Source organism: Pipistrellus kuhlii, unplaced genomic scaffold, assembly GCF_014108245.1.
Source record: "Pipistrellus kuhlii isolate mPipKuh1 unplaced genomic scaffold, mPipKuh1.p scaffold_m20_p_13, whole genome shotgun sequence".
In the NCBI taxonomy this organism is placed as follows: domain Eukaryota; kingdom Metazoa; phylum Chordata; class Mammalia; order Chiroptera; family Vespertilionidae; genus Pipistrellus; species Pipistrellus kuhlii.
The window spans coordinates 7,048,015-7,072,043 of NW_023425438.1; the positions used below are offsets into that span (position 1 = coordinate 7,048,015).

The window sequence follows — 24,029 nt, forward strand, 5'->3', positions numbered from 1 at the left end:
CAATCCAAGATCAAAATAGCAAATAAATGTCTTGTAATTAAATATAATTAAACAGAGAAAAAGTATAAAAGTGTTATAGACACAGTTTGATTATAACTACATTTTGAAAATCTGCATTAAAAATGCATGAGGGAGAACTAAAGATTGAATGGAGATTCTGTTAATAAATTGGCATGATAGTTTCCTTCTTTTTCCATTGTTTATTTTTTGTTACTAACTATATTATTTTTTAAATAAAAAATGTTAAATTTGTTAAACTCTGTAAGTTGAACTATACTTTAAATTCTAAAATTTTTCATTTACCTACAAAAAAAAGAGAAATTCACAACATGGCATTTTATTCTGATTTAATTTCCAGGAAATAAAGGTTTCTGAAAGAAATTCAAGAATCTTCAAACCACATCTTTGTTTTGTATTATATGCAATAAATTCCTAAGTATTAAAAAAATCATAAAACTTAGGCCACCTATTGCACATCACCATAATATTTAAGTATAATTTAGAAGAGCCTGATACTGACTATATGAATTTGATTTAGCTTCATAGTTTCTTAGCTGAAGGAATCCCTTAAAGATATGTGTTTTCTATTTTCCTTCTACTTCCCTTTTTTATCTCCAGATAAAAATGAACAAGAAGTTTAGGACATGACATAAATCCAGGATTTATTAATCACATATCAAATCTACCTACAGAACGAATTTCTGAGATAGAAGTTTCCACACAGTATTTGTCTGGAATCAGATTATTTCAAATTGTATCTTGACTTTTGAATTTGATACTGGATACAAGTACCATGAACCAAATGAGAATATTACAAATGCAAATATTCCAACACAAAGACTTGTATAATTTTGTTTAAATTGTCAATGGTTGCTTCATCCAAATTTTCTTCATTGTCATCCATCGTATGCCAGACTTCAGGGAAAGGAGATGCTATCAGATGCAAAACTGGAACACCTAAGAAGAAAGAACCAACTTGTAATTAAGTGCATATTTAAACTAGAAAGTGTAATTTGGCGAGCAGAAGTCTGAGTGGGAGCTCTTTCCTATCCATATAAAGACAGTAGGTTATTCATCATCTTCTGTGTACTCCCTTATATCTTATCCTTGTACTCCAAAGTCATTCATTAATTAAACAAATGCTAATTAATTCAGTAAGCAATTAGAAAGCACCTACTATATACCAGCCCCTATGAAGTTGAGGTTTCATCAGTTAAAAGGCAAAGCCCTGGTCATATGGTGCTTACATTCCAGTAGAGAAAGAATCAAATAAACAAATATAAAAAACAATTTTAGAAAGTGAAATGACTTATAAAGAACAATAAAATAAAGTGAGGAAATAGAGAATTAGAGGCAGACAGCAGAGCCAAGAAGGCGGCATTTAAAGTCAGGGAAGGCCTCTGTGAGAAGATAACAAATAAATAGAGACATGCAACACAGGAAAAGCAAGCTGTGCAGAAGCCTGGGGAGAAGTATTCTAGGCAACAGTAGTAGTAAGTGCAAAGGCCCTGGGGCAGTAGTGGGCTTGGCCTGCTTGAGGAACAGCAAGAAGCCCAGTGTGGCTGGATTGAAGTAAGACTGACTGGAGACAGACGTAGCACATGATGTTAGAGAGGGAGAATAGAGTCATAAAATGGAGGCCCTTGCAGGTCATGGTAGAGACTGTAATAATCTGAACAATAAAGATTTATTTTTTTTAAAAAAAGAAGAAGAATAGGAAGCAAGAGCAAACACTAGAGACCAATTGGGAGGCTCTTGCAAGAGTCCTTGGGTTTGCCCTAGCCGGTTTGGCTCAGTGCATAGAGCATCGGTCTGCAACTGAAGGGTCTTGATTCCGGTCAAGGGCACATGCCTGGAGTTGTGGGCTCAGTCCCCAGAAGGGGACATGCAGGAGGCAGCTGATCAATGATTCTCTCATCAATGATGTTTCTCTCTTTTCCTCTCCCTTCCTCTCTGAAATCAATAAAAAAAAATATTTTTTTAAAACGAGTCCTTGGGTTTGTTTAAACTCTCACCATTGACATCAAGGCTATGACTTCCTTATTAATTAGTAAACATCAGAGTTACACAAAGTGTAAGAACACAGCCTAACTCTATAAAGTGAAGGCATAGTCAATGGAACATGAGCTTTCATAAATATACTAGCTGCAGGGAAAAACTATAAACGTGTCAAGGATTTCGAATGACTTTCATGAAAAAAAAAAAAAAAAAAAAAACACAGAAGCCATAAGATGACTGATGGATGACTTAATTGTTCAATTCATTAAATCTAATGACTGCTTATCCTTCTAGATTGTTGCAATGACTACAATAGGTTAAAAACACACATGTGCATGCACACATACATATACATACATACACACACACACATTATTACCTCTTCTTAAAAACGGGAGATGGTCATCCTGAATCTCTCTTCCATTACCATGATTCTGGAAGTACCGCCTCTCCAGAGAATGAGCCTTGAGCAAACCTAATTCGTGGAGCTCATATTCTGCAGAGGACAATTAGACAGCAGATGAATATCTGTTTTTATCTGATCAATACGCAGAATGCATAAGGAGTGTGAAATCTCAGCACCTGTGACCATGGCTTTTAAAACATGCAGCTATGAACATATGTCAATAGACATCTGCGCTGTACATGGGTGTGTACATTTTGGAGTAGTTTGGGGATGAGAAGGGTCATGTGTGGCTGTAACTTTACAGGTGAAAACCTTCTTAGGGCTGAAACTCGGTAGAAGAATGGAGAGATGAAGAATGAGAAAAACAGGGGGGGAAAATGGGGAGAAAACAACATAGATACTCATAGATCTGAGATCCTGTATGAAGAATACCTTAAGAGGAGATGTGGGGCTTGGAAGGGTAATACTCAAACAGAATAAGGATGAAGTTTACTGAGTGGCCACTTTATGGAAAAGCGTTACCCGCTACGACCTGCATCAGTGGTACTCAACGTACGGTCTCCGACCAGGGGTATCAGAATCACCTGGCAACTTGTTAGGAATGTAAATTATCTGGGCCCACTTCAGACTCACAGAATCAGAAACTCTAGGGACGGAGCCCAGCATTGTGTGTGGTAACAAACCCTCCAGGCAACGCACACCCTAGTTTGAGAACCATCGGCCTGCGTTCCTTCACTCACCATCTTCTAACATAGAACCCATGTGTGATGGTACAGGGTTACCTATAACATGAGCTCTATGCTACAAAATGATAAAAGATCACAAGGAAAGTATAAGACAATCGAATGAAATGCATCAGAATAGCGGGGGGGGGGGGGGGGAGAGTTAATTGCTAAATTTAAAGTGCAAAACTAGTCCAAGTGGTAAGCAAGCATATGTGATGTTTTAGCAACATGGAGATGTTTAGGAATATATGTAATTTGTTAGGAAGCACCACCAAACAATAATCACAATCCATTAATTGACACAATTCTTTCATCTTAGGATATAACTTTTCTTTAGGCAATTTAGATATGGTTTGAAGTACAGTTAGTATCACTAGGAGGGGGCAGCACAATGGGTTAAAAACCATTAAGGTGCAAGTTACTGCTAAATTCATTCTGGTAAAGGAAATAAGAAAAGTGCAGAAAATCCTTGAAAACTGGCCAAACTCAATTTTTTGAGGCTACCATCAAAGAAAACATGCTAAGAGAGGCCCAAGACGCTTATATTAATAATTCCATAAAAGCAATTCTTTCAAACTAAAAATTGAAATTTGCCAAAGAAAAGTATCTAAGGTTCAGTTGATTTCCAAGTTCGCCTTTTATTATATAGGATATGAAAATGCAGTTTCATGCAAGAAAATAAAGTGGGCCTACTAAAAGAGATGAATAGGGATAATTAATCCATAAAGCAAGAGAAAGAGCCAGTATAATATATATTCAAATCATACACTTAAATCTTAAATTTTGAATTTTAAAATGCAGTGTTTATCAGGAGGAAGAAACCTAGTTTTAATAACACTGGTGCTTACCAATTGCTTGAAGTCTAGCAAACCATCGGGCAGAGTTTGGGAAAAAATTGGGAAATGTTGGATTTGGAGCGCCAATTAAATCTAATAAGATGAATAAATCCTAAGGGAGAAAAAATATTGTTTAATCGTTGTCACTAAAAACACATTTCATTCTCATCAATGTAAAAAAAAATGAATCAAAACTATAGGCATAGTAACCATTGAGAGGAGCTATACTAGTATAAACAAAAGATTTAACAGCATTGTAAGCTAACACTTTCAGTAAATGTATTAAATCTTGCTTTGCCATTAAATGGCAATGTGTAGATTCTTAGTGTCTGGAATCCCAGAATGCTATCACTGAAAATAGATTAGAGGACATCTGAATACGTATTTCAAAAGAATACATTTAACTTGATTTTCAGATGGGAGTCCAAGCCTCTGATCTATTCCATTCTAATTCGCCACTTTATTCTTTGTCTATAATGACATAACCACCAATAAGAGAACTCTGAGTAACTATTATTCCCAAAAGTGAGCATATAAGAAAAATTCCTTGACCAGGAGCTTCAGGACCCACTGTCTCTGGTTCTCCAGGTCCTTTTCTATAAACCAGAAGCTCAAATTTGCTGATCTTTATTATTTTTTTTCCACTTTCTCCTTTAGTTTTATTTAATTATTTATAAATTTATTTCTATCTTAAAAACAACTTTATTGAGATAGAATTCAAATTTAAATTCATTTTACCAATTTAAAGCACATAATTCAATCGTTGTGCATATACAGTTGTCCTCAATACCCATGGGATTGGTTCTAGGACCTCCGAGGACACCAAAATCCCCAGATGTTCAAGTCCCTTACGTAAAATGGCATAGTAAGGGACTATTTGCAAATAACCTAAGCATAACCTCCTGAGTATGTTTTAAATACTCTCCAGATTACTTATAATATAGGTAAATGCTGAGATACACAAGGCCAGTACTATGCAGACAGTCGTTGTTATATTTTGTTTAGGGAATGGCAAAACTTGCTGATCTTTAAAAGTCCCTTCTGATTATGTACTCTATACTTAAACTGGTGTTCCTTAACTTGCTTGAGCCATTAAACATCAGCAGGCTTAAGGACTCCCTGAAGACCACACACACACACACACCTCCCCTGCCTAACCCTGGTTTAAGAACTGATTTATATGAGTGAGGTCATCTGTGGGTAAATATCTAGTGTAAATCCTGACACATGGTAGGTAAATATTTGCAGAGTCTATCATTCTAGAGACATAGTATCTATTAAGTCATGAATGATGATTAAATATATTCATTGGGGGGAAATAGGCTTGGTTGAAATCAGAATGTATTTACACGGTTAGATAAGCTAATGAGCGTTTGTTTGGTGGGGGCAGAGGTGGAATGGTCTTAACAGTTTTAATCATATTATGAATTCATATATTTGGAATGTTAAATAACTTTTCTTCCTACTGATCAACCAAGTCTCTCCTCCTCTGAATCCTTTTTAGCCATTTGGGTTCAATTGACCGAATGAGGTGCTGACCATATTCCCCTGATCCATTATGAGCTGCCAATGGACCATAGGATGGAGAGAATGCCCACCTGGGATGTGTCAGAATCACAGGGGATATTTAACCTGGCCATGTGAACTCAGAGGGAGAAGGTGACAGGGCAAAGGACTGGGACAAATGGAGTGGTTAGAAATAGGCTATCGGTTCACAGAAAGGGCGATGGGCAGGGATGCACAAAGGCACGGGGAAGAATGAAGACTCAAAAAAGGCTTGAGGTCCCAAGCAGGGGTCAGTGAGGACTCAAGACTGAGTGAAGGTCAAATATAGGAAGAGAATTAGAATAGGGAAAGAATCCAAGGACAGAGTGAGGGACAGGGGGGTGGAGGGAGACAGGGTTGGGGATGAAAATGGGGTCGTGTGTTGCACCCATTACTGGGCAGTAAGACCAGGGTTTTAAGGCAGCATCAAAATGTCTCCACCCCGACATCAACAAGGCCACATCAACATCAGCACATCAAAATGGCAGTCATTATAACGCTTTGATTCCACTGAGGAAATTCTTCACCCCCTCCTCACACCATGCCCCACTCTAACTCCTTTTTCCCAAACCCCCACCTCTTCAGGCCTCGGGGCTCAGAGAAGGGGTGCTCTCTCCACCTCCACGCAGTACCGAGAGAATGCAATCCCATTGGACCAAACTGAATCGATGCCTCCTTAATCGGATGTTTTACAGCCTTCTAATTAAAAGTGTTTTTACATTTTTGAAAACTTCAATCAATAACACTACATTTTTAAAGCTTACTATGTACACGTTCATATCATTTCCGTGAAATATTTTAACTGAGCTCAGGCGTAACTGCTAACCCAGAATCATTCTTTTTAGCTCTGGGATTCCTCAAAAACCCAAAGGCCTGCCAAGGAGTGCTCTATTATAAACACTCTGCTCCAAGGATGCCGGGCATTTTTAGGTCTTTAATTGGCTGTAGCTTTGGCTGCCTTGGAGGCAGCCCCGGCAGCCGCAGCACCAGGGGTACTTCCCAGACTAACCATGCCGTGCAGCTGGTTGGTGTTTCTCGCTCCAGGTGGGTGTGGGGTCGATGCCATCTTTGCAGCTAAGTGCCGGGACCCGTACAGAGAGTCCTGAGCAGACCAGTGAAGAAAAGCCTCTTCCCCGTCGAAGAAAATCAGCTGGAGTGACAGATCCAGCTTGGAGTCTGAAACGTTCTGGTAGGAAAGAACAGTGAAAAGGTAACTGGAGAGAGGACAGCTGAGCTACTGAGAACGGGATGAGGACACAGTGAGGGAAACCATGCCATCATTTGTTTGGCACCCCTTCTTCCCTGGAAATCATCGCATCCCCACGTCCATCTCTCCGTCTCCCACTCCCCGGGAAAACAGAAGTTATGCATTTTCTCTAACTCTTCAGAGAACTTTGAGAGGCTCTGGCACCTCCAGAGATCCCCAGAGATTGGCTAACGCCATTGTACCTGCAAGACAGCCTGGCTTCTCCCTCTGCCGGATCCCAGTGCTCTCCCCTCCCAGCCACAGGTGTTGAGTCAAGGCCACTCCCTAAGAAATGACCTAAATCCTAACCTCCAAGTCAGAGTGTGCATCCCAGGAAACCCAACCTGAACAACTGCAAATCTATTTGGCTACTCATCCATCTCGTCCATGGTGTGCCTGCTTTTTTTTTTTTTTTTTTTTTTTTTAGTCTAGGTTCAAGGACCTGCCCTAGAAATGCAACAGGGACACAAAGAGCAATCACTACAGCCTCTCCCCTGCAGGAGCCTACACGTTAGTTGGGTTAGAAAAGATAAACCAAATACACGAACATGGCAAAATGTGCCAAGGGTCACAAATGTAAAGTAAAAGTCATCTGGGAATGGATAGAATGAGGGGTTGAATCGTTGGGGTGTCAGAGAAGACTTCACGCAAGAGATGGTTTTTAGGAGAACTTAGAAGTGTGAGTAGGGTTCTGATGAATGTTTTACTTTCCACTGTCTGACAACTCTCACTTTTTACATTAGTCCCCCCAACTCCCAGAATCTGCAGCCCAACTGCAATCTCTAATCTACTGAATCGTTTATCTTTTCCAAGTCCTTCACCCCCAGGATGTCCTCCCTTCACTTCGTATTCAGCTTCAATTCCAGAGTCAATCATTCTAATCGCTCCCTTGAAAAAACACGCTCCACTCCCTTGCCTCTCTCTGCCTTGGTCAAACTCACCTGGCAAACACATGACCTCAAGCCCACTCTCCGCTTCCTTCATGCCTACACTTGTGCAGCTGCACGTGGTAGAGGGAAATATACAATCCTTGGCACTCTCTACCTCACTAGCGTGCTGGGGTATGTGCTCCCAAAGGACCAAACTGATTCTGATGTTTCCTTAATCCGTTAGAGATGTCCCTACTCCTCTTATCTAAGGGCATTAGAAACTGTGTCCTTGAAGTCCTCTTCTGCTCCTTGTGCTTTTATCAATTTGTATTACTTGTTTGGCTTGCTTGCTTTCATGTCAGAGACTGTCCTCAAATGTCTGGTCATCCTTGGTGTTCACTCAGACAAAGAATAAGGCGCTGTAACACTGGTTGGGTTGGCTTCCCTGCAGGGTGAGCTGGTGCCCAGTCGGGGTTTACACTGAGATGGTTCATAGGCTCCAGAGAAGGATCCTCTGGGTTCCTGTCTCTGGGCACAAGCTGGCTGCTGGCTTTCTTATGCTGGAAGTGGGGGAAAGGCTGCAGACCTCTGTTCAATGGGGACTCTCACCTCACTCTCACCTAACCTCCTAATTTCTTTGAGGCACCTCACTACTTCCCTCCTTTATATCTAGTGTCTCCATGTCCAGAACCTCCCTGGTTCTGTTTCTCTAGAAAAATATTCTGTCGTCTCCCACAAGAATATGGATGGGGTGCTCACCTACCTTCCAGGTGTGTGTGGGGGGGGGCACCTACATATCTAAGTGCTCCTTAGATTTAACAACACTCTCCTTCCCAGCTCCCCCCACCCCCGCTTCTACCTTGCTCACTATCTGTGTAGCCTGGTTTGTGAAGCTCTCGCAATCCTCCTTGGTGGCAATAGGATAGATGCCTCATTACCAGTGTCGACATAGTTGGCGAGTTATCTGCACTCTTTCCCCACCCAAGGCTATCTCAATAACAAGGTGTGAAAAAGCACCCTAAACTCAGTGGCTTCAAACAACACTCATGTATCCTCCTGGGAATGTAGGTCAGCTGGGGACAACTGATCGAGGCCTGTTTGGGCTGGATCAGAAGCCTTGCTTCATCCAAGTCATCAAGGTTGGCTTTGCTCCCTATGTCTCTCTAATCATCCTCCAGGGTCTGGCAGGCTGGCCAGGGCACACCCTTTTCCTGGTGGTGGCAAAGGCCCGAGGGAGCAAGCCCAATTGCACAAGCACACTTCCGCTTGTGTCACATCTACAAGCATTCTGTTGGCCAAGACAAGTCAGATAGCCAAGTCCAGAGGTAAGGAACAACCAGGTACAGCCTGCCATTGGGGGAGGAGGGAGGAACACAGCAAAGGTATAAGGCAAAAGATGTGAATATATAATTATAATATTATTATAGAGAGGGGAGGGCTGCAAAGAGTTGGGACAATAATCCAGACTTCTGCCAGATTACATTCCATCATCACCACCTACCCAACCCATGACAGCTGAAGAACTTAAAAGTAACTCCTTCCTAGCGTTTAAATTAAAATCCAACTGGGTGAATAAGTCTGATACTCTCCATGCTTGTACCCAAAACTAGCCCTTTTTCAAAGCTGTCCACACCACTGTTTACGTCTAAGGGTAATTAAGAGAATGTATGCATGTTTTTCTCATGGGGATCCCTACCCAACAACTCATCCAGCTCCTTCTACCAAAAGCAGGCATGAGGGCCATACCTGCTTTGGGTATGTACACCAGAGAAAGTGCAGCCACTACACAACCTGTGCCGCTCTCTCACATCCATTTCATTTCATGTCCTTACACGAGAATGCAAACATGAGAAATCAAACAGTTGCATCAGCTTCAGAACTCCCTCACCCAATTGCTGAGGGAGAGTGCTCGTTAAAAGCAGGGTAGAGCACGGGGCAAAGACATCATAGAAGGTTCAGAAAAACAAGACAAAACAAAAAAACAGTGAAAGGCATACCGAGAGGTTATAAACAATTCTTGCTTTCTCCAAGTGCAGCATACCCAGCAAAAATAGAACCCAATATCTCCATTACTTCCATTACAAGATAAACATTTTACTTCTTTGCCCACATTGTACCCAAGGCCAGCCCCTTCATAAAGCTCCGAGGGGAGACAGAGGCGTCCGTTGCCTGCGAACAAAGTTTTTTGTTTTTGCTTCGTTGTGTTTACTTGCTTATGAGTGATACCTGAACAAAACGTCTTCATCTAGTTTAGCACTTTCGCCCAATATACCCTTCAGAACACAGAGACTGAAATAACATCGGGGAGTCCCAGAAGTATTCTGAGCTGAGAACATTAACAAAAGCTCCACTATGCTACATAAAATTGAGCCCAGATCCACAGATAATAACAATAATGCATTTCTGCTTCGTGCTTTTCATCTCGATATGTCTGCATTACTCACTCCTGAGGGCCACCATCTCTCAGATCAGAAGGCTGTGATGTCCGTGGCTCCACAAACAAGAAGAAATAAACAGAGTTCTCAGACATATACCCCTTCCACTTTCTTAATTTTTCATGAAGAAATGTTGCCCTTAATTTAATGGATATTCGAAACTAAGAAACCAGGTGCCGACTGATGAATTCAGCTGTCATGTATCTTAGATTAATTACCCATGGTTGACATTTCAAATAATGCAATCCTCCAATTAATATTCACTCAAACCCATGCCATTTTTGCAAACAATTAATAATACAAAATGTCCTGAAAGTCTACATTTCTAAATGGCCTTCTCACTCCCCCACACAAGGATTCTCAAATTCACTCTGCGTGACTGCTCAGGTGTTTTATGCCAAGAATCTACGAGAGGGAAACGCATACCTTCAAGGAAAGGAGTTGCTTGTCTAAGGCACGAGCTAGTTCCAACATCATCGCACACGGCACGGCTGAGTCGGTGGCTCCCACAAACACCCTGCTGTCCCAATGGGGAAAGTACTTGGAGTCATAGTGGCAGGCAAGCACCAAGTGTCGTTTAGCTGTGGGATTGAGGGTGCTGACGATATTTGAGAAAGACCGATACCCGTAAGGTGTCTGACTCAAGAAGGTGTCTACTTCCAAGACCCAGTCAGCTTGAAGTCTCTGAATTCTCTGCATGATATGCTGATGAAAAAAAAAAAAAAAAAAAAAAATTCAGACCAAGGCAGGTTTCATTTGTTCAGTTATGTTTTAAGTTGCTTATAGGCCTTTTAAGTTAACAATGCAACACGTGCTTATGGGATGAATAGCACAGGTGTATAAAGAAAGACTAATCTTCTCCCTCTCCCCCAATATCCTCCCTACAAATTGTTAATAGTATTGCTAATAATCTGATGTGTATCTTCTCTCTCTTATTTTTACACAAACATGTATTAGCACAAACTCATAGATTGGCAGAGGGATGTGTTTTATAGGAGTAGAATCCTACTCTTCTCACTTCATCTAACATGAACATTTCTATATGTCAGGAGATAGAGATCCAGTTCAAAATGTAAGAAAGTCCACTTTCAATTTCTCGAGGAGGCTAAGAAGGCATATTTGAGAAAACAGATAAACCAGGGACCTACAGGTCTCAACTTCCACTCTAAGCTCTTTGAGGCAAGCACGGCTCTTTCGGTCCCCAGAGTATAGCAGGTGCCTGGAGTCCAGCAGGTACTTCACAACATAATGAACATTAACAAAAGACACTGATGCTCACCAGCTCAGGATACTAGAAAGAGAGTCCCACAACAAGGGGACATTTGAGGTCCTGCCCACCCTAAGAATCAATAAGCGGCTCTGAACCACAGTGACTATCAAGCAGTTTTCCTTCTGCACGCAAAGAAGGCCCAGACCCACTGCATGCTCTGGTAAAAATACACCCACTTCTCCTGGCTCTGGCTATCTTAGACCTTATGAGCAACACGGTAAATGACAGGGCAAAGTATCAGATACAAAAGAGACTTCACATCAGACACTAGAATAGTCTTCTTTAAGAATCTATGGGTGAGCCCTAACCAGTTTGGCTCCGTGGATAAAGCGTCGGCCTGTGGACTCAAGGGTCCCAGGTTCGATTCCGGTCAAGGGCATGTACCTTGGTTGTGGGCACATCCCCAGTTGGAGGCATGCAGGAGGCAGCTGATCAATGTTTCTAACTATCCCTTTCCCTTCCTCTCTGTAAAAATTCAATAAAATATATATATATTTTTAAATCTGTTCATCTGTTCATCACTGTTTCATTGCCCTTTCCTGCCTTTATTTTCCCTGTGCCTCATTTTTCTCACTGGGTTCCATAAATTTTATTTTGAAATATATACATCTTTGTAAGTTGCCTTAAAGGTTGTTTTTTTTTTTAAGTCAAGGGACAAACTCACCATCCACATAACCAGCAATCTGTCCCACAATTAACATCGGTGGGAATAGACCCTGAGGTGGTGAACAAATAATGTAATAACTGGAAAGGAAGGGGAGATTCTTTTCTCCCAGGGAAGCACAATTTTCTAGCTTTGCCAAGTCTGGTGTGGCCTCCTGCCCTAACTAATGTGGCATGGCATGTGGGCAAGGACCGTGAAAAAACTGTGGCAGGAAGCTTCCAGGGAGAGAACTGAGAATATTTTTCCACTGATTTTTAGACCGAGTGGAAAGGAGAAAGACAGACAGAAATATTGATGTGATAGAAACACATTGATTGATTGTCTCCTGTACGAGCCATGACCAGGGCCCAGACCATGGAGGAGCCTGCAATCGAGCTACATGCCCTTGACTGGAATCGAACCCGGGATCTTTCTGTCTGCAGGCTGATGCTCCTGCATTGAGAGAGCCCCCTGGTGGTCAGTTCGCATCACAGACGTTGCACCATTTGGTTGATTTGCATATTACCCTTTTATTATATAGGATAGAATATTAGTAGTTTGAATAGAGAGTAAGCATTGTGCATTTAAGACAAGCTTTACACAGAATATGAAAATAAGTTATCTTCAGACTTGAGGGAAAAATTATTTTCCATAAAAGGGGTTATGTAAAAAATTTTTTCAAAAGCCATGTACTCCAGAACATCTGGCATCCAGATGTTGAACTGCTCTATAAAATGTCTTCAGCACCAATATCAGCCAGTGTGCTTACAACATGAATCGGGATTTAAAACATATACATGTTAGCTTTGCTCAGCTGAAGTCTCACACACAAACTCGTTTCTCAACTACTAAACCAGTTGCGATAATTCCTGATCTGGATGTTGACATTAAAATCCTCAAAAGCACCAGCAAATGGCCCAGAAAGAATTCTGCCTAAAGCAATCTTTTTTAACTCAGTGTAAATATTTTTTTATTTGTCTTAGCAACTAATTTCTTTCTAAACAATCCTATTGGCTGCATCACCTAATTACATCACCAATATATCTCGTTGTTGTGCTTTTGGCTTTCAGACTTGATCTGCAAGTTCCCACTACAATTCTGTGGAACAGGCTGCAAAAACCACTGCTCTTCTCACCAGAATGTCTGAGCAGGGGGGTGCTTGGCTGTGGGAGAGAGTCTAAAGCCGCTGTGCTTCCCTCACTCTGGACAGCAACTGCCTAGGCCCACCAGCCATGCTAACATGCAGTGTAGAATGTAGGCTATGTTTTTATTATTACACACCCGTTTCTTTTAAATAGGAAAGAAGAGAGGAGCCCTTTCATTGAAATGAGAAGGTCCAGAGCTAGAGACATCTGTGAGCACACACCACAGAGCTGGTTCCCCCCAGCATCCACTCCCCAGTGATAGATGGAAAAGTCAAGGTTAAACCCTTCCAGAATCTGGACTGAAATGAGACTGCTTGACTTCTGCATACACACACACACTTAGTTTTACCATGGGTCAGAGTCAGAAGCTTGAGAAGCACTGCACTGGAGAAAGTAGCTCAGCACTGACCTTGACTCTCCCACCAGGGAAAATACTGCTTCCCAAAGGAAAGCCTGATGGGACAGTAACTCACTCACGGCCCAGAACTGGCTGTCTAAGGCTGTCAATATTGGGTGTTTAGGGTCCAAGAGGTTGTTATAGAAATGACCAAGAATTGAGCACTTACTACCCTGTCTGATGCCATACCCCACCCAGAGATTGGTTTAGGTTAACATGGAATGCTTAACTAAAGAGACATTTACTCCCAGTTGTTTGGTTCTCTTGGTGGCTTATTTTGGCGAATCATAAGATCAGAATGCAGATCTGAATGGTAGAGATCTCCGAACGTGGGGTATGTTACCTCTCATGTGAAAGCAAGTATTCAACAGCCTCTAGGTCAGAAATTGAGTTCTTCTTAAAGGAGAGGAACACGTCTCTTTTCTCACCTGGCGCGCCGCGTAGCTTCCCGGGGATCCTGGGTACCGTTCTATCAGCAAAGGCCGCAAGTCATTTTGCCACATTTCAGAAATACTGGTGCCTTCTGCCACCAGCCGGAGAGCCGATGAATTCAGAGTGGCTGGTTGGTGATCATTCTGAGGATTAAACAACGTTATTTAACCAACTATTGTTTCATAACATGTTTAAGACTTACCCTGTGACATCTGCGGTGAAAATATTGACTTTGAATCTCAGAATAAAGGGACAGCTCTTACCTTACACAAGGCGCATTAAGCTAGTCAAATTAAAAACTGGCCCCATGATCTAGAAAGTTAAACTAATTCTTTTTTAAAAACGTATTTTTATTGACTTCAGAGAGGAAGGGAGAGGGAGAGATGAAAACATTAATAATGAGAATCAGCCGAAACCGGTTTGACTCAGTGGATAGAGCGTCAGCCTGCAGACTGAAGGGTCCCAGGTTCGATTCCGGTCAAGGGCATGCACCTTGGTTGCGGGCACATCCCCAGTAGGGGGCGTGCAAGAGGCAGCTGATTGATGACTCTCATTGATGTTTCTAATTCTGTTTCTCTCCCTCTCTGTAAAAAATCAAAAAAATATATTTTAAAATAATCATAATAATAATGAGAATCATTGATGGGCTGCCTCCTGCATGCCCCACACTGGGAATTGAGCCGGAAACCAGGACAGGTACCCTAACTGGGAATCAAACTGTAACTTGGTTCATAAGTCAACAATCAACCACTGAGCCTTGCCAGCTGGGCTAAACTAATTCCTTTGACAGCTTATCTTAAAAACAAAATTAATATAATGCTTTGAACCTGAAAATGAATACGTAACATATTTCCTGTGTAAGTTGTAATGCCTGTTGGTACCATTGCTTTGTAAAACTGAGATTTTAAAATATCAATTTCTCTATCTCCCTTTCTTAAGTTTGTGTTTGTTTACTGCTAATACATTTTAAGAAATCTTTCCTTAATCCATTTGCCACTGCAGCCTTTAAATCCCTTGGTACTCCACAACCAAAGCGCCTCTACAGTACCTCTCAAACAGCACTTGGAGAAGAAAACGAAAGCTAAATGCCAAAACACTGGAAATGGGAAAGGAAGAAATAAGAAAGTGGAGGCAGGAAGTCAGCAGACTTTACGTGGTTAATTATGGCTTCACCTGGCCAATGAGAGCTTGTCTGGTCTCTCCCTTGGGCTCACAAGCCCTAGGAGGGGTCACTCGCCCCAGCTCACCTTGCTTCAGTCCCCCTGGCATCCAGAGCAGCAAAAGGCTGCACCCATTGGGGCTTCGCATCTGCGGTGCCTTCTGGAAGGCTAGTCCCTTCCTCTTCACCTGGCAAACTCCCCCTCATCTCAGACAGTAGTTTAGAGGACACTTAGTTAACTTATTAAGGAAACACTGGCTTAGAGGACACTTTCTGGAGTTTATACTTGATTAATGCCTGATTTCACGTGTGGGCAAAACTCTTTTTTTCTGCTCTCTTCCTAGCTCATATTGAGCACTCAATAAAGATTGGGTGAATTCATCAAATAAGGAAGTGACAGGTGACTATCTTTCTAAACCTATCTTCAACGAGACTGTATTTACATAATGATAAAGTAAAATGGGACTTTCGCTGTCATAAATATGAAATCGTTCAATGCACAAGCAGTTATAAAGAGAGAAGAGACAGGTGGCTACCTACGCCACAGGGCCAGGAAATGCTGCGGTTCAATATTGGTGAGCTTTGCTCTTTTTTGAATTTCTGATAGCCCATGCTTGTGATGACTTAAGAGTTGGGTTGGCCCAGAGCAGTTATTGTTTCAAAAGCTGTTTGAGCCCTAGCCGGTTTGGCTCAGTGGATACAGCATCAACCTGCAGACAGCAAGATCCCGGGTTCGATTCCAGTCAAGGGCATGTAGCTCGATTGCAGGCTCCTCTCCGGTCTGGGCCCTGGTCAGGGCTCATACAGGAGGCAATCAATCGATGTGTTTCTCTCACATCAATATTTCTGTCTTTCCTTCTCTCTCCCACTCTCCCTAAAAATCAATGGAAAAATATTCTCAGGTAAGGATTTTTTTTTTTTTTTTTTAAAGAACAGTGACTCCTTTTCTAATGATTTACTATATGCCATCCCAGAGCCTACCTGGTCGTTGTGGATGCGGTCATGTCCACAGCCAAAGGAAATAAAGCTCATGGTTTTTTGTTGTTGTTGTTTTTTGTTGTAAATATATTTTATTGATTTTTACAGAGGAAGGGAGAGAGAGAGTTAAAAAACATTGTTGAGAGAGAAACATTGATCAGCTGCTTCTTGCACAGCCCCTACTGGGGATGTGCCTGCAACCAAGGTACATGCCCTTGACCGGAATCAAACCCGGGACCCTTGAGTCCACAGGCTGACGCTCTATCCACTGAGCCAAACCGGCTAGGGTAAAGCTCGTGTTTTAACAGGTGATTTATGGAGGCCTGAAAGAATTCTTAAGGGGTTTCAGGAAAAAAAAAAGAGGAACAAAACATAACTCTCTAGCATCTCTAGTGTAACAGCTAACGTGGGTGAAACACAGTCGACAGGAATCATCCAAAAACGGCTTACTGGGTGAATCCAGGGTGAGTTCCACAGACAGGCTGTGGATGCTCCTGACTACAGACACTTGTGTGAGTTGTTTCAGGCTCCTGAGCTCAGCCATGTCATTAACGCACTTCAGAGAAAAGCCCTTCCAGTCTCTGCCCCCCTGTGAAGTCACAGTTTATAAAAGCTCCCCAGCCAGCGAAGGCTGGACACGGGAAACCACCACCCTCGGCACATTAAGCCTTTCTATTCATTAAAGCTCCAAGGGGAAAGCATCTGACTTCTCCAACCACCATGGCACTCCCTCAACGTTTATGGAGACTCAGTCTCTGAACTCAACAAACAGAAACATCCATATGCAGAGGAGAGGCAGGGAAAGAGGAAGAACTGGGAGAGAAAGCATGGGCTGGGTGAAAGTGAAATGAGGCAGAAAGAGTGTTGAGCCCATGTCAAGGGCAAAACCCACAATGCTCTAGGTTCAGTTCAGTTCGAAGAGACCCATCGGCCGTTTTCTGTCCGTTCAGGGCTTCTCGGAGGACTGAGTCTCTGTTACAGCCCCTGCCGCACCTCGCCCAGACGGAAGAGACAGTAAGTCTGCTTTCCGAGACAAAAATCTTTCAGCTCAAAAAACGTGAACCAGATATCCTGAGGCAATGCCTCTGAGCTGATCACGTGGTTCCAGGCCAAGGAGGGTTTTAATTACATGGTTTGTAGAGCTGGCCCACCTGTCAGAGGGATATGCCGTCCCAAATCACTGCCCTGACGGGAGAGGGTTACAGTGCCAGTTTCCGTCCCAGGTGAGGGTCTCCCAGCAGCACTCGGGGTAACACTTGTGTCTCTACCTGCAAATGCAACCCAGGCAGAATGTACTGAACTCCTTCTGCGTGTGGGATGCCGCTGACATGACAAATGGCAGTGGTGGAAGGGTAGGGAACCGAGTGAGATAACGGTGTGTCTCTTCTTTTAATGAAGCAGGCATCTATCAAAAAGCAACGCAGCAGCGCAGGCTGGGAACCATTCAGGGTGAAATCCCAGCTCCCTGACTTTCTAGCTGTGACTAGGACAAGCTTCCTTATCAGTAAAAATCCATGTCATAGTACTTACCTTTAGTAGAAGTTCAAAACGGGACGTTTTGTCTTGGTCTGCTACCAATACCGCTCCTACCCCTGAGTCTGTTGCTGTTTCCATAAGAATCAATGGCAGGGAGATGGGCGGATGGATGACTAAGGACGTTTAGAATACATGTGGCCCCAGAATGTGGCTCCAGAAGCAGAGGAATGTGAAGGGGGGGGTGGGGGGAAGCAGTAGCAACTTGCTAGAGCTGACCCTGAGGGAGGACTCCTAGGTGAGGCCAGCTCTCCTGTATACGGTTGCTCTGTTCAAAGACCCTGTCCCTCCACGTAGGGAGTGGTTATAGGGTAGGGGTGTCGAACTCAATCAGAGAAGGGGCCAAAATCTAAAATCCAGCCTAAATCGCGGGCCGAATGGTTTACTGAACAGTCATAAACTGTCATTGTGATGGAAACGCAGCGGAGTGCAGTGATGACAGCGCGGTGCGGGCCACATTGCAAGGCCTGGCGGGACGGATTTGGCCCGCGGGCCTTGTGTTTGACACATGTGTTATAGGGTGAAGCATCGGACTGACCTGCTGGCAAAGTCGCAAACAAGTCCCAGCTTTAAGCTTGATCTTGTAGCTGCTCCCTAGATCTCTCCTGGGTAGCTAGTGGGCTGTGGGAGGGGCAGCAAGTGCTGCCAAAACAAACTCACAAGAACAGTGTAAACTACCTTGCTTGTCCCTGACAATAAATAAAGCATCAGCTTTGCAGTCTGGGTCTGTTCTGTGGCCTCAGCCAGGCACACAAGATCCACCTAGACTAGGGGTGTCGAACTCAATCAGAGAAGGAGCCAAAATCTAAAATCCAGCCTAAATCGTGGGCCGAATGGTTTACTGAACAGTCATAAACTGTCATTGTGATGGAAACGCAGCGGAGTGCAGTGATGACAGCGCGGTGCGGGCCACATTGCAAGGCCTGGCGGGACGGATTTGGCCCGCGGGCCTTGTGTTTGACACATGTGACCTAGACCCAGCTTTTTCTCTTTGTCTATCTTTTCTCCATTCTTCGTCGGCCCCACTCAGGCTGGCGGGGCACACCTCTATCCCTGGTATAATTTCCACTTTGTATAATAGTTGAACTTCACCTTTGCTACAATAAAGAAAAATTCTACCATTAAAATACACTGGGTCCCAGCTTAACGCTAGAGGAAGTCTGGAAGCGATCTGAATAGTCAGCCATAAAGGGATCGTTAAGTTGTGGAATGATGATGATTTTGTAAACATCAAATGATGCTTTCAATAAATCATGAGCTCAAGGAAACACGCATACAGTTAAGCAACACAGTAAGATATATACTGTATGTATATGCAGCACAATCTCTAGTATGAGATAGTCATGTGTGCTTATTTTAAAAAAGAAAGAAGTAACCTTAATTGAACATTTGCTATATGACAACCTCTGTGTTAAATGCTTTATGTGAATTCATTCAGTTCTAATAAAACTCACAAGATTGGTACAATTTTATCATCTATATAAACACATCATCACACATTTATATACATATGTATGTCTGTGTATGTGTATTTGTGTGTGTGTATATACACACACACACACACAACGGTGGGTAAAGGTAGGCTTTGCAGTTGTGAGTGCCTAAAACAGACTTTATTCTTATATTGTTATTTGTCAATTATTGTATTATTTTCCATATGAACAACTGTAAGCCTATTTCCACCCCAACCTGTATGTATATGTTTATATTATAGAGAGAAAACAAATAAGAACACCCAAATGGCTAACAGCAATTATCTCTGAACGTGGGCTTATGGGTGATAATAGTTTCCTTCTTAGTTCTTTTCTGTATTCTCCTAGTTTCCCAAAACCAGCACAAGTTAACTTTATAATTGCGAGACGTCAAGAAAAGCCATACTTTTTTAATGTGTTGGAGCTAAAAGCTTCCGTTTTAAAAACGGAGTCATCAGTCATTCGCATCTAAGGGAGGACTGATTTCATTAGATGCCTTTTAACAGCTGGTTGACAAGGTTGTACCAACTAAAGGGATTGGTTCTGAGATTGGGGGAGACAGGATTCAGAAGAAGTAATTTTGGAATATGGACCAACCCCCTGTAAGCTCTATAAGGGAGATTAAGAGAAGGGAGAAAAAAGGAATGAGAGAAGAGAGGGTTCCAAAAAACAAAATGACTGATTTGGGAATTCCATTTGGGGTCCACCCTGACCCAGAGAGGGGTATGCAAGCTCTTCCTCTGGCCCTCCAATCTCCTCACACTCCTTCACTAGCTGGACACTGTCCCTGAACCACCAGCCAGGCCTCAGCCACTCTGGAGGAGAAAGTAGAAGAGGAAAAGAGAGTTGAGGGCTCTTTAATTCATGGGTGTAATCGTGGTCAAGTTTCCTCATCTGTAAACCGGAGATAAATGTACCTTCTTCACTGTGAGTTTCCTAATATTCCAGGTTTCAAATAACCAAATCATTATCTTCTGAAACCCCACCTGAAGCTGAGGTTGAACTGCTTTTAATATTGGATGCTGCTGTGGCCCTATAGCTCAGGGGTTAGAGCACTGGTCTTGTAATATTGGATGCTGCTGGAAGAGACACACCCTTATTTCACAGCCAGGAAAATGGATTTCAACATCCGTGCTCTACCACGCCTCCCCTTTGGGCAGGCCAGTGTACCAAGAGCACATCTCACATGATTGAAGCATACATGCCTCAGAGCAGGAAGGCTTGTGTCTCAATGGTGACTAATGCTCCTCCCAGGCCGCACAGTGTGCTGGTCGCCTGGAGGACTTCATGGAAGCGAAGGTCGGGATTGGAGTCGGTACCTCAATGGGACACCTTCTGACCAAGCCATTTTTCTTATAAGGAAGTTATTCTTGAGTTGGCTCCCTGCATCCCTGTCATTAATGATCTCCCTGCGGTTGATGATCTCCCTTATGTGTTCACCTGATAAAAGTGCCCTGAAGGGTGAGGCTCAGGAAGCCTAACCCAGGGAACTGACCAGGGCTGTTCCCACACCTGTGCACGTGGCTGGGAGGAGCAAACTGGAGCGCCAGCCAGGGCCTGTGCATTCTCCCATGTGCCCCGTATTCAGATGTGTGCGTACACACAGGCATGTGAGTTGTAATCGTTTAAAAGATGTGTTCAACAACACTGTCAGCATTGATATCCCTCTGCCTCGCTGCCTTTCATTGTATCTTGAAGGCCATACCATGTTGCTCCAATACCATTCACATCAGCACAAGCCTCTATAGTCTATAGCAATGTCATGGTTTCCAAATTGTTACACAAGAAAGGGAAATAACTTACTTCACACGAGGGCACTTGCAAGGCCCTTGTATTCTAAGCTCCTTATATGAAATTTGCACCTCTACCTAGATACATTGCTCTGACCACTGCATTTCACTCTCTTTTAAGACTATATATATATACATATATATATATATATATATATATATATATATATATATATATATATATATATATAGTGAATATCCAGTTAAGATCCTTGCTTCCAAGCTGCTCCGCTTGAAAATCTAAAACGGACTAACAACAACCCTAGCCGGTTTGGCTCAGTGGATAGAGCATCAGCCTGTGGAGTGAGGGGTCCCAGGTTCGATTCCGGTCAAGGGCATGTACCTTGATTGTGGACACATCCCCAGTCGGGGGCGTGCAAGAGGCAGCTGATCCGATGACTCTCTCATGGATTTTTCTAACTCTCTACCTTGATTGTGGACACATCCCCAGTCGGGGGCGTGCAAGAGGCAGCTGATCCGATGACTCTCTCATGGATTTTTCTAACTCTCTATCTCTCTCCCTTACTCTCTGTAAAAAATCAATAAAATTTATGTATTTTTAAAGATATCTAAAAAAATAAAAATTAAAAAATAAGAGCTTCCTAAAACGGACTGACAGTAACACACGTCTGTTACTGTCAGAGGCTCCAAGGAAACATCGCCGTCTCCAGGGGGTCCGGGATGCAGCGGCGGGAGCGCTCCCACCTCCCCGCGGGGGGCCAGGACCAGACACCCACCCTGCGCCTCTGCCGCCGCCGCCGCCGCCGCCCCAGCCCAGGGCACCGGTGACCTCACCGCCCGCCAGGCGCCCGTGTCCCCGCGGCTGCGAGGCCCCTGGCGAGGACGCCGAGCCCCTCCCCTCCCCTCCCCGGGAGCCCGAGCGGCAGGCTGCCGGGCCGGGGACCGCCGCCCTGGCTGCCCGGGAGGGCTCGCCGGCACCCACCCAGCGCCCACCCAGCGCCCACCCAGCACCCCAGGTCACCCCCGCGCCCCAGCTGCCCTCACCTTCTCCTGGGTCCAGGCGGCGGCGCCCCCGGCCCGGCCGATGCCCTGGGTGGCCCGCGGCAGCGCGGCCAGCAGCAGCAGGTGGAGGGCGCCCCGCAGGGCGCGCCGGTGCCCGCCGCCTGCCATCTCCGCGGCTCTGCGCCCGCGCCCCGCGCCGCCCGCGCTCACGAGCCCGGGAGCGCGCGCCCTGCGCCCTCCTCCTCCCCTCCCTCCCTCCCTCCTCCCCTCCCTCCTCCCCTCCGCCCCCCTCCGCGCCCGCCCAGCCCCCCAGCCCCCCGCGGCGCGGGGTGAGGCCGCAGCTCTCCTCTCCCCACCCCGGCCCCCACCCCGGCCGGCGGTCCTGGAAGGCTGGGGCCTCCGTATCCCTGGAAACGGAGAGGCCGCTTCCTTGTCTTGGGGAGCGCGAGGAGAAGGAAGGAAGGGACTGGGAAGAGGGATTTTTTTTTTATTTTTTTTTTAACGCTGGGTGGTGAACACGCTCTTGTGTTTTCTTTTCTTTCTTTCTTTTATTTTATAGATTTTATTGATTTTTTTTTTCAGAGAGGAAGAGAGAGGGATAAAGCGTTAGAAACATGGATGAGAGGGAGTCATCGATCAGCTGCCTCCTGCACACCCCCCACTGGGGATGTGCCCGCAACCAAGGCACATGCCCTTGACCGGAATCGAACCTGGGACCCTTGAGTCCACAGGCCTACGCTCTACCCACTGAGCCAACCCCGTGTGGGTGGGAAGAGGGATTTTTGTATGATCTCCGGGGCCGGAGCTGGGAATAGCGAGGGGAGCGGGGTTTCACCAGACCCGGTGCGGTGATGAAGTGTCTTCCCACAGCTCTGTCCTGGGTGCTTTTCCCATGTCCCCTCATTGAGTCTTCGTAAGAAATCAACCCCGATTCACAAACGGAGGCTCCCCGTCCTCCGCACAAAGCCTGGAACCCTCGGCCCATCATATCTTTCCTCTTTTTTTTTCTCACAAACACTGACCTTGCCAACCTGGGTAAAAAGGCTGGTTAAAGGGATTGCCTGCCATACAGTAAGATCTAACATGTTCACAGGGGTTCTTTAGACAAAATTCTTCCAAATGCCCCCCCCCCCAAAAAAAAAGGAAGAGCTAAGCACAACTGATTATACCTTTTGGCATCAAAGATCACTGATCAAGACGATCCTAGAAAGAAATAAGACAATCTCTCTACGTGGTGTGTGGGTGTCTGGTCTGCGTTGCCAGGACAGTGACTTCACCATCCTCTCTTTTTCTTCCTCAGCGAGGAGGAGGGCGTGGCCTCTGCTGAGCCATCTCCTAGGAACATATAGATCCAAAAAATATATCAGAACGAGACACGTTGAAACGCACCTGGTTCCCCGAGAGCAAATGTCTGAAGGCAGTGGTAGTCAGCCTTCTGGTTGACTTGGACTATCTTCTAGGCTTGGCTTTGAAAAGAGAGGGCTGCCCTGGGAAGACACTGCTCTGCCCCCCTCTGGAGCTGCAGGGGAAGACAGGATTTAAGTGCCTCCTTTCCTGATGTTCCCAATTACCAACCCTATCCATGTCCGAGAGTTTTGAGTGACCATTGGACCCCTTCAGGCTTAAACAAAGTTAAATAGCTTCTTTATGACATTCATGGACAGTACAACATTCAGAACAAAACCACTATCGCATGCCCCACTACATTTCCTGCCTTGTTGCTTAGACCAACCTTGAATTAGTGGGTTTACTGAGTGTCTAGGTAACTGACCATCAGCCTAATAGCTTTTCTTACCCTATTGCCTTTTTAAAAGAATATATTTTTTAAAATATACTTTTTAAGAGAGGAAGAGAGAGAAACAGAAAGCTAGAAACATCGATGAGAGAGAAACATCGACCAGCTGCCTCCTGCACACCCCCTACCTGGGATGTGCCCGCGACCAAGGCACATGCCCTTGACTGGAATCAAACCTGGGACCCTTCAGTCCGCAGACCGACGCTCTATCCACTGAGCCAAATCGGTTTCGGCTCCCTATTACCTTTTTTATCTTTCTACAATATGATTCCTATTTAAAAAACAAAAAACAACAACAACAAAAAAAAACAACTAGAGGCGGAAATAGCAAAGCCATATGAAACAAAAGGTTAAAGATAGTATCATGCTAAGTATAAGCCATTCAAAATAAG

The 24,029-nt window shown here is 44.2% G+C and overlaps 1 protein-coding gene across 2 annotated transcripts; it reads right to left on the reverse strand.

Moving 5' to 3' along the window:
• Window positions 1–321: 321 nt before the first annotated feature.
• Window positions 322–22,081, reverse strand: QPCT (glutaminyl-peptide cyclotransferase). Of its 2 annotated transcripts, none has more exons than XM_036434748.2 (7): window positions 21,885–22,081; window positions 13,944–14,090; window positions 10,487–10,765; window positions 6,520–6,696; window positions 3,978–4,077; window positions 2,378–2,494; window positions 322–957 (listed from the first exon to the last, which is right to left on the reverse strand). In XM_036434748.2, the coding sequence occupies exons 1-7, from the start codon at window positions 22,008–22,010 to the stop codon at window positions 812–814; spliced, it is 1,092 nt and encodes a 363-aa protein (XP_036290641.1). In that variant the 5' UTR covers window positions 22,011–22,081; the 3' UTR covers window positions 322–811. The 2 variants fall into 2 exon arrangements, with proteins under 2 accessions (XP_036290641.1, XP_036290642.1); XM_036434749.2 differs by lacking the exon at window positions 21,885–22,081 and adding an exon at window positions 15,647–15,808.
• Between the last annotated feature and the right edge of the window lie 1,948 nt (window positions 22,082–24,029).

Bases quoted from the DNA above. Each gene is read 5' to 3' on its own strand.
- QPCT (XM_036434748.2), bottom strand. From the start codon at position 22,010: ATGGCAGGCGGCGGGCACCGGCGCGCCCTGCGGGGCGCCCTCCACCTG. The intron at 14,091-21,884 runs GTGAGGGCAGCT...TTTAATCCTCAG, and splicing joins CCGCCTGGACCCAGGAGAAG to AATGATCACCAACCAGCCAC. The intron at 958-2,377 runs GTAATAATGTGT...CTTTCTTCTTAG, and splicing joins TCTCCCGTTTTTAAGAAGAG to GTGTTCCAGTTTTGCATCTG.